This window comes from Eupeodes corollae, chromosome 2 (assembly GCF_945859685.1).
Source record: "Eupeodes corollae chromosome 2, idEupCoro1.1, whole genome shotgun sequence".
Lineage (NCBI taxonomy): Eukaryota > Metazoa > Arthropoda > Insecta > Diptera > Syrphidae > Eupeodes > Eupeodes corollae.
Window position 1 is genome coordinate 41473891 of NC_079148.1, and position 12797 is coordinate 41486687.

At 31.9% G+C, this 12797-nt stretch overlaps 1 protein-coding gene across 7 annotated transcripts in view; it reads left to right on the top strand.

Annotated features, from left to right (window-relative positions):
- The window catches only part of LOC129948552 (protein sidekick), a 244148-nt gene that overhangs the window by 187975 nt on the left and 43376 nt on the right, over positions 1-12797 (top strand). For all 7 annotated transcript variants that reach the window (XM_056059622.1, XM_056059625.1, XM_056059619.1 and 4 more), the window contains exon 3: positions 7793-7969. In XM_056059622.1, the coding sequence (XP_055915597.1) occupies positions 7793-7969 (177 nt within the window). The remainder of the gene's footprint in view (positions 1-7792; positions 7970-12797) is intronic.

The window sequence follows — 12797 nt, forward strand, 5'->3', positions numbered from 1 at the left end:
TATAAGATAAATATCCATCAATAACTTAAAAAAGTGCGTATATGCCCAAGTGTACCATAATGGTTTACTTATAAAATATATCTGTTACCAGTTCAATATGCATGCACAACATTAAAAGTTAGAAAAATGTCAGCTCCAAAAGTTTAAGAACAAAAAATTAAATAACTTATAAAATAGTTGTATATTAAGAAAAAAGACTTTTTGACATTTTATAAAGTTTAAACAATATTGAAGCAAAAGTTTTGTATTTACAATAATAATACCAAAAAAGATTCACAAATTTATACTAAACATTTTAATAAATAAATACAATATCTGCTACTTCTACTTCATTTAGTGTGTCTTTTGAACTACACAAAAAATATAGTCAAAATATACCCTTTGCTTTCTCTTCATCTGTATATTTTCCATTTGAATTATCAATTGAACAGGTATGTGTAAAGATAATGGTACAGACCAAGACTATTTTTATTTTAAAAGTTTATATTCCTTCAAAAAGTATAGAGTCTGTTTATAGCAAATGCCCCTTAGCATTAGACTTTGTTATCACTTTGTCCTGCGCTGACACCAATATTTTACTTATAGGTGATTTTAATTTACCACACATTGACTGGATTCTATCGGAAGACGAATCTTGCCTTGAAGCCTCTCTTTCTTCTTTACAATTGGAACTATCTTCTCTCGATAAAATCCTTCTTACTGACTTACAGCAAACAAGCTGCATTAAAAACTCAAAAATTCGAATTCTCGATTTAGTATTTTCTTCTGACGCTATTAGTACTCTTGTTCTAGAATATAGATCAGGAACTACTTATATTGATAAGTATTACCCCCCTTGGATATTTTTCTTGACTTAAGTAATCACCTTACTGAACACAATAATTCCTTTGATTGCTTATATAATTTTGACTTCAAAAGAGCTAATTTCCAGTTGTTGTCTGAAGATTTAACCATTTCTGGAATTGCTGATACTTTAGCATTTTCTAATATTGAGGAATCAGTTTCAATTTTTTATAAGATCCTTAATAATTGTATAGAAAAAAATCTACCTTTTAAGAAATACTAACTTTAACCATCCTTGGAACACGAAAGAATTGCGTTTACTTCGAAACAAAAGAAATAAAGCATAGAAAACTTATCTCAAAACTCTGTCTCCAATCAACTTTTGTTTTATGTTAAAGTCTTTAATGAATTTAAGTCTCTTTCTAATTTTGTATAGGCTTGTTATGTTACTGATATGGGCACCTCTTTGAAAGAGAATCCTAAAAAATTTTGGAAACTTGTAAACTTAAAGAAGAAATCTGATGGCTTTCCAGTTAACTTCACTGTTGATATCTGTAACGCTTTTGCAACAAATTTCAGTGAGTCACTTGTTAATAGCCCTCAAGAAGTAAATGAAGTATATTTTCATAATCTTCACTCTTTTTCGCAAACTAGCTGTAGTCACATACCTGTGCTACAGAGTACGGTCCTTAATCTTTTATCCGCGTTGGTATTCCGATGGTCCCGATGGTATTCCCCCGATAGTACTTAAAAAGTGTAGTAATGCTTTAGTTGAACCCCTTACGTTCTTATTCAAACTTTTTCTAAAAACAGGCAAATTTCCGAGTATATGGAAGAAGTCATTTCTAACACCAATTTTCAAGAAAGGTAACAAGGTGGATATAACAAACTACAGGCCCATTGCAAAGCTTTCTTGCATTCCTAAAGTATTTGAACAAGTTGTTTGTGAAAGCGTATCATATTTTAGTAAAAATATTATTTGCGAACAGCAAAATGGTTTTGTGAAAAAAAGATCAACCGTTACTAATCTCCTCACATTCTCAAACATATGTTCAAACGCTTTAGAACAAGGTTATGAAGTTGACTGTGTATACACTGATTTTTCTAAAGCTTTTGACCAACTTAGCCACCACCACTTTTCTTAGATTGGATCAAATCATACCTTGAAAACAGATCCTATAAGTTAAAATTTAGAAATTGTCTTCCAGAACCTTTTGTTGCTGAATCTGGTGTTCCGCAGGGAAGCCATCTTGGTCCTTTTCTGTTCATCCTGTCGATTAATGACGTATCGTCATGCTTCGCTCAAGTGAAGTTCTCATTTTGATGACATGAACATTCTTAAGATTATAAAGCCCACCTATGATCGTATCCTTTTACAAGCCGACGTTGATAGTTTCACATTTTGGTGTGGGAAAAATAGCCTTGCCCTTAACCCTTTAAAATGCCAGACGATAACTTTTACTAAAAATCGAATCGTTACTGTATTTGATTATTGTTTATCAAAGCAAAAACTCTGTCGCGACTCCACATTTAAAGAATTAGGTGTACATTTCTGTTCCAACTTAGAGTTTACACATCACATTAATTTTATTGTTAATAAGGCAAGTTTTATGCTTGATTTTATAAAACCCTGGGCAAAGAATTTCCATGATCATTACCAGTGAAATTGATGCACTTTGCTATCTTGTGTAAATTTGAATTACCGAGGTGGAACTCTTGATTTGATTTTATACTTATTGACTTCCATAGAACTAAGTGTGCAAAAATAGCAACATACATTTATGGTTAAAAGATCGTAAATAAAATACTTTAGCAAAAAAAACATTTCCCACTAAAAAAATGCCATCCCTCTGTTGATGATACCTTTGCTTATTTGTTATTTCATCATTATCTCAAAAATGATTTTATTTGAGAACTTTTGTTCTTAAAAATAAATTGAAAAAGTAAAAAATAATAAGACAAAGTAAAACCTCCGGGGAAGCTGTTAGCATTCATTAATATAATATCAAATAAATCCTTAAAAGAATTTTGATATCCTTGTAAATATTCTACCCCCTAGTTTTTGCATACAGCTCTCTATAAATGGTGGTCCAAAAAAATGTTCCTTGTGCTTGTGATACTGTTACAATGATGCAAGCACAAAGCACTCCTACTGCACTCCATATAATATTCTATTCAAGTCCTCCTCTGTATACCTTTTGTAACATCCGTAATTTGCTCTTCTATTTTCAAAAAGAAATCAATTGAAAGCGATTTATATATTCTAAATATATTCATATATGTATTTAGGAGTATATCTATGAATGTAGGTTAGGTACGCTTTTGGTATTTTTGAAATCATCAAACCTTCACTTAGAGAGGAGGCAAACACACAGTTAGTTGGTGGAAAAAGTCTTTGAACTGGAATAAGATGTCAAAAGTCGTTAGCTTCGAGTGTTAAGTTCACTGAATTGTTATGGCTCGATCTATGTGTACTATTTTTCCACAAAGGTGCGGGTATTTGTGTAGAACTTGGAAATGATTTTGATACCATGACGATGATGATGATGATGATGCCGTTTATATAGTTGGTGAAGGTTGGTAGGGTATCTATACATTTGCCAAACCAACACTAGGAGTTTATGTTCCACACTTTTCCACTAAAGTTCTTCCTGCATATGGGTATTTTTGTAACACAAAGATATAGCTTTTATATGGATAGATAGCTGCGAGTATTATGATAGAAAGGTACTTTTTTTGTTTTTAGTTGTTCTTGAAAGGACAAAGTGCACTTTAATAAAATCTCCCTTTAAGAATAAAATCAAATAAAATATAAGTTCTTTGAATTTGCATTTTGCATCATGAATAATATGAAGGATTATAAATATGATTTTATTTTAAATATCAGAAAATTTCTTGGAGTTCTTGGAACTCTTCTAGCATTTATTATTTTCCTAGAAATTATTGTTTTCCTAAGAAATGTTTTTACGATAACGGCACGTTTTATATAAAAAATTTAAAAATTCTGCGCTTTGATTTGTAAACAAATCAAACATAAAAGAAGCAGGAGAGTTGATTGATTTTGTGTTGTAAACATTTCATGCACAGCTAAGTTCTAAGTCTTGAAATTACTTCTATTTGTAATGACTTCGCAATAAATAATGCATCAAAATTCTTACATTCAGGATACATTTTTTCGTCTTTAACATCTCAAGAAGTAGTTAAAAATATGAACTTCAAGAAAATTTTGTTAAACAGACAATGAAATTGATATATGAAAAACAAAGACTTTTGATGAAATTATTTAAAGAACTCAAGGTACATGAGATATTATCACGTACATTAAGTCCTTTAAATTTAAAAATTGTGATGTTATATACAATAATTACACAATTTTAAAAATGAAACTGATATTTTGTTTATGTCAAATAAGAAACTGATTAAAAAAATTGAGCTCAAACATTTTACGCAGCAACTGATACTACTTTGAAAATGGTTTATACTTCAAAAAGTTACGTTTTTGACATCGGTTAGTTCCAGAGTTCTTTCTACAATACAAAAAAAACATAAAGACTTTAATCAATCATGACATTGCGATGGTAACGAAGTCGACAAAATTAGGTTCTCGGATTTCGTCCATGTGTCTGTCATTCCTCCGGTGCCGCAAAATAAGACCAACGTTTAAAAATTGGCCTTATTGTACTTTACGAAAGTGAAATAAGGCCAATCTTCAGCAGCCTGTCATATAACACTTTAACAAAGTCAATAATTCCAAATAATGATAATGGAAACTTGATCATATGTTTAATTTGTTAGAAATTATTCGACAACATTAGTGCTTTGTATAGTGTTGCCATATACTAGTTGTTAAATACGGTGATACTAGTGTTGTCCATAGTTAAACTTTCCAAATTACTTTGATAAATAAGACCAAATTATTCTTACATAAGAGAGGGCATGCTGCAACATCCCTCCTTGGGCACACTATTTTTTTTTTATAATAAGCACTAGGAAAGGGAGAGAGGGGTTGAAAGGAGATGTCGGTTTTGTTTTTGAATTCCTGAATATAGCAATGGCTGGGAAAGACAGAGTGTAGCGCAAGGCTTTTCACATTCTCGTAGTACGGCCAAAGAACGAATCTCTGTAGTTGACAGTACGACGGAAGTTGGGCTCGAAGGCATATTGATGATCATTCCTAGAAGCGCGAGTATTGCAATTGAGCTGTTTAATACGTTCAATACTGTCCAATAGGCTTAAGTAAGTTGCAGGAGCACCAGCCCAGATATGGGAGTTATACTCAAGCTTTGGACGTATATAAGTCTTGTAAATAACAGCCAGATCAGAAGGGGGAGAAAAACTTCATGCATCGCCTTAGAAAACCCAAACATCTTCCGGCGTTTTTGGCGACATTGCGTATGTGATAGTTTCACAAAAGGTGGTTGGTGATACACATACTGAGAATATCGAGATGCTCAGCCTCCTCGATGCAAGTGCCATCCATGGATAATGACAAGGGGGTTATATCTCGCTTTAACAATACACGACAGCATTGCGTTTTCGAAGCATTAAATTCCACGCAGGTAGTATCTGTGGCATGATGGTTAGTGCGTTGGACTAACATGCAAGGGGTCTTGGGTTCAATCCCTGCCTGTGCCACCTTAATTTAATTAAAAAAAAAATAATTTGCGCGGGTACTGCCTCTTCCGAGAAATTGACAAATCCTTCAAGAGTAAATCTTGTCATGAAAAAGTGCTTTCTCAAATTAGCCGTTCGGATTCGGCCTAAAATTGAAGGTCCCTTCCATTCCTGACAACAGTACTCGCACACAGGAGTGGTTGAGAGTTGTAAGTTACTAGGCCCTGGTTCACAACGGACTATTGCGCCACCCAATTTTTTTTATTTTGAAATTACACTCAGTTTTTTATTCCCCATTGTAAAATGTTGTTTAAATCGGAATTTAATGAGCTTATCATATACTGTCGTTGCAGTTCCACATCCGAAGAAAAGGGATGTGATTCTGAATACGAATATGAAAAGCTAAAAGTACTATCGCCAGCGAAACAATGTATTGGATTAGAAGTTGCAAACAGGTGATCATTTAGAAAAATGAGAAAGAGTGTTGGAGATAAAGCAGAGCCCTGTGGCACACCAGCATTTATTTTCTGGTTTTCAGACTTGAACCCTACCAATACCACTTGTATTAAACAAACCCTATAAGATTAGATGCAGGACGCACCTTTCGATGCGAAAGTTTTTTTTTGAAAGTGAAATTTAAAAAAATTGGCTTATTTTACTTTGTTTAAGTGTAATAATTCCAACTCTTAGAAATTCGTTTTAATACACTTTACAAAAGAGAAATAAAGTAAATTCTTGAAATTTAGTTTCATTTCACTTGGCTTTATTTTACGGCATCCTGTGCTCCCCCAAAGTATTGGGTCGATTATGTTTTAGCCAGATTCTCGTCAGGACTTTTTTCATTTTTTTTTTTAATCCAAAAAAAAATAATTAAATGGTATTTAAATTTTGTAGGCTAACTTATTTTAAAGGCAAATTTTTAAATATAAAACATTTTTCTAAACAAAGTTTTTTGACGCAAAACAGGTTCATGCACTTTATTTTTTCATGCAAAGTGAAAAATTTCAATTAAAAAAATAGTCTTATTTGAAGGCAGGGTCGTTATTTTTAATTTTTACTTATTGTAATTCCAAAATATTTATTTGGGTTTGGAAATCAGCTCAGTTAAAAAAGTTTGTTTTAGAACAATTAAACTTAATTTGATTTATCACAAAAAATTTAGTTCGAAAACCATTTTTTAAAAAATCGTTAGTGTTTTTTTTTTTGTTTAAAACTTATTATTATAAGTTTTATATTTTAATTTCGTAAGAAAATTATGACCCGTTTTCAAGGTATTGAATTTCAATTTTTTCTAAATCAAAAATAAAAAGAATGAAATTTTTTTCATAAAATTTTACTAAGACACCATAAAAGCTTTAGCAGAAGTAAATTTTTTGATCGGGAGAGTTACTTTTTTGAACTTCTCTAAAATCTTTTTGTTATGTTTCATTAAAATCTTGAGTTCGAAATTTTGTTCGAATACAATACTAGCCATATAGTTCCTATTTGTCGCAAGTAAAATGGATAAAACATAGCTAAAGAATATTGAGGATTTTTTAGGTTTTTGAGGAAAAAGAACTCATAACGCCTATAAGGAAAGGGATTCTTTTCGATTAAAAGTTCGATATCTCAACAAGAAACGGCCATGCCAGGAATTTAAAAAAAAAATTAGATTAAATAAATGAAATGAATTCTGAGGAAAAACATCAAGGAGTGCAAAATTTGTGTCTTATGCTATTTTCTGAAATTTCGTAATTTAAAAAAATGGTTTTTCAATTGATTATGAAAACATGATTTATTTTTCTTGGAAACATTTGTACTCAAAAAAGTATACAAAGTTATTTTCCATAAAAATCACCTCTTGTCAGAAAAACTGAGCCAGAAAAGAAAACTAATCATTCAATTATCAAATTCACAAATAAACTAATATTGAATGAAGAAATTCCACAAATCACATCTCAGGATTTTTATTTTCTTCAATCTTTTAAGACTCTCGAATCAATTCTGATACTAAACTTTAATTATTTAGTACTAACTTAGGTTAAGCTAAGTTTACCGATAGCCGAAGAGACAGAGAGAATAACAACAGCTACTTTTAAATCTATCTTTTCATACATTTCAAAAAGAATCTTTAGTTCCTTTTGAAACGAATTAATTAAATCTCATACGTCATAAAAGCGTATTGTTTGAATTCCAAAAACGATATAAACTCCTGCAATTTGAGCTAAAGGTGTGTTAATTATATCGTCCTTTGGAAAAAAAAATTACATAGGATCTCGTAAATGAATCTGTATAACCAACCTTCTGTAATTCTTGTTCTGTAATATTGTTTGATTACTTCTTAAAAAAGATTTATAAATAATGAAAAAAAAAATCCAACCAATTTAATGAATTTTCTTTGTGTTCATTTTTGCAGGATATCCACAGCCCATGTACCGTTGGTTAAAGGATGGTCTACCAGTTGGAGACTATTCGTCGAGTCAATACTACCGGATACACAATACCAGACGAGAGGATGCAGGCAGCTATCAATGCATTGCCAAGAACGATGCTGGATCTATATTTAGTGAAAAAATTGATGTCGTTGTTGCATGTGAGTAAATACCAAATTGAATTTGAAAGGCTTTAGAATTTTTATTTTTTTGTATTGATATACATTTGATATACTTTATACCTAGCCACACATACTTATTGGAATTCTATTGTTAGGTATATATGAGTGTATAGTGTGGGAAGACCTTTAATTATGAGATAAAATCAAAATTTATTATAGCTTTTCGAACTTCTATATAGTAAATTATCAATATTTTAGAATTCCAATTGATGTGTTGACGTTGAGTACAAGTCAATTTGTTTTGGTATCTTTTAGTCAAATCAATAAATTCTTTGAATTTTGTTCCTATTAGAAGGATATTTTAATCAAAATCGACAGATAACTCATTTGATTCTGGAAAGAAAATGGGGGCAAATAATTGAAGTTGGACTAAAATCAATGTTAAAGGTCAATCTAGATGATTATGTTTGACTTATTCAGTTTATAATATTCTGATTCCGATTTTTAGATTAGTTTTCAATGTTTTTGCATCTCTGGACAAGTAAAATTGATTATTACCATAATTTATATGTGTTTTTTTTTGTTATAAACAATCTAATCCTTAGCAAACAGATTGCAATTTTAAATTTAATTATTTTTTTAATATTAGAAAAAAATTAAGTTCAAAAGCTAAATTTTGAACTTTTAACAATTAAAAGTTAGCATTTAGCACTACAAAATCTCAATACGAAAAGTTAAGCCGCAATTACTACATTTTTTAATGATTAATTTTGTCAATACATTTATACTGCTGCTTTTGTGTCAAATAAATTTTGTTAAAATTGTGTTTTTTATTTTAATAAGATTTCGTTCAAAAGTTGAGCACTAAATAGTTTATCGAATGTTGTTATGATATCCGAAAAGCAATGGTTCGCTTGCAAAATTTTCAAAACCGAAAAGATTTTTAAAAAAAGTTCTGAAACAGTAATTTTATATACAAAATTGTATGAACATTAATGGTTCGTTTTTACGTCACAGCCCATACCAAGAAATGTTTCGTGACCAATGTAAACCCTTCAAAGTATTTTCAAAAAGACTTAAAAAAGTAGTTTTTGTAACTTATTTTAAAAGTATTTAAAAAAAGGAAAAAAAGGTGTCAATATTTGTGACCAAAGAAAAAAGGGTTTTCTCAAAAACGAGTATTAACATCGACTTGGAACTAATTTTGCTTTTCATAATATCACAATGTGGTAAAAACAGATTTTTGAGTCAAATTTCTCAAACGAATAAAGAAATGAATAAAGATGTTGACTTCAAACTTATTCTTTTGCAAAATATTGGTTTTAATAGTCGCTGAGGAAATACAAATTTGATTACATTGGACGAAAATATTTTCTTCCTGGCAATAAAATTCCACTTTCCAATGAGTTTTAAAGGCCTAAATTGAAATCCGACTTCAAAATGAATGTATTACGTCAGCGTTTTGAATTTTTTTTTCAAATTCGCAAAATACATTACGCTTTTTGAGGCCATTTTAAATTATAAAGTAGATTTTTAACAATAAAATCCGTGATTGTTTTTTCAAATCCGTAATCAATCCCTTCAATATTTTGTTCAAATATTTATAAATATTATTTAATAAAATGTTCAATAAATCTTTATAAATCAAAAGCTTGAAAGAAACGCTTAACCATTTATGCTAAAACGGTTTTCAACAGAAATAAGCGGTTATTTTTTAAAAATTCAACAAATATTTAAAATTAAATCTAAGATTCGAAATCAGCAATAAAAATTAAGTGCAAAACGTATTTATCAAAACTATGAATGCATAAAATTGAAGGTTTGCTCAAAACATCATATAGAGTCAAGCAAAGACTAATAACTAACGAGAATTTCCGGACTCTTACTATGGTACGAAAATGATTTAAATTGATCTAGAAGAGAGGAATTAGTACTTTGAAAAACAAACTATAATCTATTGTCAAGAGATATTTTGAGCTTTAACTTAATCTTTAAAATACCGTTTTTGGTTTTTTAGCATATTTAAAATGGCATATTTCAAAAACCTGATGAGATAAAAAATTTAGGACATCTAAATTATTTCAAAAAGTATTGTTTTTTTTGTAGGACACACAAAAAAACCTAAGTCTTTCAACTAGTGTTGTTTGTAAAGGTAATACCCATGCTGGTTAGTGCGTTGGACTGTCATGCCAGAGGTCTTGGGTTCGATCCCTACCTATGCCATCTAAAGTTTTTTCACGGGTACTGCCTCTTGCGAGGAATTAACAATTTCTCCAAGAGTAATTCTTGTCATGAAAAGTGCTTTCTCAAATTTGCCGTTCGGATTCGGCTTAAAGCTGCAGGTCCGCTACATCCCTGACAACAGCACTAGCAGACAGGAATAATTGAGAGTTGAAAGTCACTAGGCCCTAGTTCTCAACGGACTGTTGCGCCACCCAATTTATTTATTTATTATTTGTAAAGAGTGTTTTGTCGAGGTATACAACTGTGAAATTGAATAAAACAAAGATAGTTTTTTGTAAAGTCACATAAAATTTACTTAACTCGAAATAAAGGGTGTCCCAAAATTAACGCAAGATTTGAATTTGCCGCCATTTGTGCAGTGAAGTGTTGGCAACCCTGAAAAAAGCAATTTGACAGCTAACAGTACAGGGTTATTAAAAATGGAGCGTTACACGATAGAACAACGTGTCTTCATTATTAAAGAATATTTCAAAAATAGTGAAAGCTTGGCGGCTGCAGTTCGAAAATTTCATACAAAATATGGTCGGAATAGTGTTTTAACTTCGTCAACTGTGAAGAGATCAATTGAAAAATTCATGGAGACTGGATCCGTTGGAGACGCCAAGCACACTGATGGTCCAAAAACAAGCCGTTCAAATGTGAATGTCGAAGCAGTGCGTGAGAGTGTTGCTGACAATCCAGGAACCTCAATTCGACGTCGTGGACAAGAATTGCAAATTTCAAAAACCTCTCTACAGCGTATACTCACCAAAGATCTGTGTCTTCATGCTTACAAAATTCAATTAACACAACAATTGAAGCCTAATGACCATGGACAGAGAAGAGAGTTCGTTGAATGGATTATTGAACATCAACAAATGGACCCTGATTTTTCGAGCAAAATCATCCTAAGCGATGAAGCACATTTTCATCTTGATGGCTTTGTCAATCGCCAAATTGCCGCATTTGGGGTTCGGAGAATCTACATGTGATTGTCAAAAAACATATGCATCCACAACGCGTGACTGTATGGTGTGGATTTTGGGCTGGAGGCATAATTGGGCCATATTTTTGAAAATGATGCTGTTCAAGCAGTGACTGTTACTGGTGCTCGATATCGCGACATGACATGCACAGTTCTTTCTGCCAAAATTGGATGATATTGATGTGTCCAATATGTGGTTTCAACTAGACGGTGCCACATGTCATACAGCCCGTGAAACAATTCGATTACTGCATGAGACATTTCCAGGTCGTGTACTCTCTCGTTCCGGTGATCAAAATTGGCCTCCTTGATCGTGTGATTTAACACCATTAGACTTCTTTTTATGGGGTTATTTGAAATCACAAGTCTATGTCAACAAGCCCACAACCACCCGTGCATTAAAGGAGGAGATTCAACGCTGCATCAACGAAATTCAGCCACATTTATGCAGAATGGTCATGGAAAATTTCAACAAAAGAGTGCGCATGTGCATGCTAAGCCGTGGAGGCCATTTGTCCGATGTGTTATTGCATACATAACCCTATCCTATGTACTTTACGAGTCAATAAAAATATAACTATCAAAAGACTAAAAACGGCGTTTTCTATTTTATTCAAATCTTGCGTTAATTTTGGGACACCCTTTATTATGATTTAAATATAATTTCGACCATATTTTCAAAGAATCTTTCCAACATTTATGGCAGCATATCGGCAAAAACGCATCAAATGTTCTGCTTCAAGTGATGAAAAATTTCAGATTTATCGGTGGCATTAAGATGAACGATCCTGAAAGCGAATTTACGGGGCCGTAACGTGAAACAATGCGTTTACCAAACTCTTCCTTCAATAAATAGCTGTTTTATATTTATACAGATTTTGTATATTATAGTTTTTTATGTTTACAGGCATTCGAAGGGTTATTGGGTTATTAACATGTTTATGTTTAAACACAGTGCGAGCGTTAAGAAAATAGGAAGAGAAATATGTGCACATTAGTCTTAAAATTTTGAATATTAAAGTGAGAGAGAAAAACAGAGTTCCACATTCTCGATGTGTGGTTAAAATGTGAATCTCTATACTTGACATTACGTCCGGAATTAATCTCAAAAGTAAGTGGCGAGCATTCCTGAAAGTGCGAGAGTTAGGGCTGAATTGTTTAAGGTGGGAAATGTAGCTGAATAATACTACAAAATAGTTATTTTATTGACGAAAGAGAAAATCACTAAAGGCTCTATAGCGGTCACCATTGGCCATAACGTTGTGGCCAGTATCATTTTTAAAAAAGTACGAACCAATTATTGCATTAACCCATAAATCCAGTAAGTCAGTTGTTGTAGATTTAACGGTGGCTCAACATACACTTGGTGATTATCATGACTCCAAATAATGACGTTTTGTTTATTGACCTAATCATTGAACCAAAATTGAGCTTTTGCTTCGTCCGTGATCTCATGGGATAACCGGCAACCTTTTTTCGAACCCATTCACCCAAAATAAACTTAAGTACTTGATCTAGTGTCTTTTATTGTTAAAATACCATCCCATACTAAAATTTAAAAAAAAAACTCTGGGACGTGACCCACACTGATAACTTCCCATCCCGTCTATTGATTTGTCTTGCTAAACCGTTTGTAAGTTTTCGTATTTTGTTAAAAAA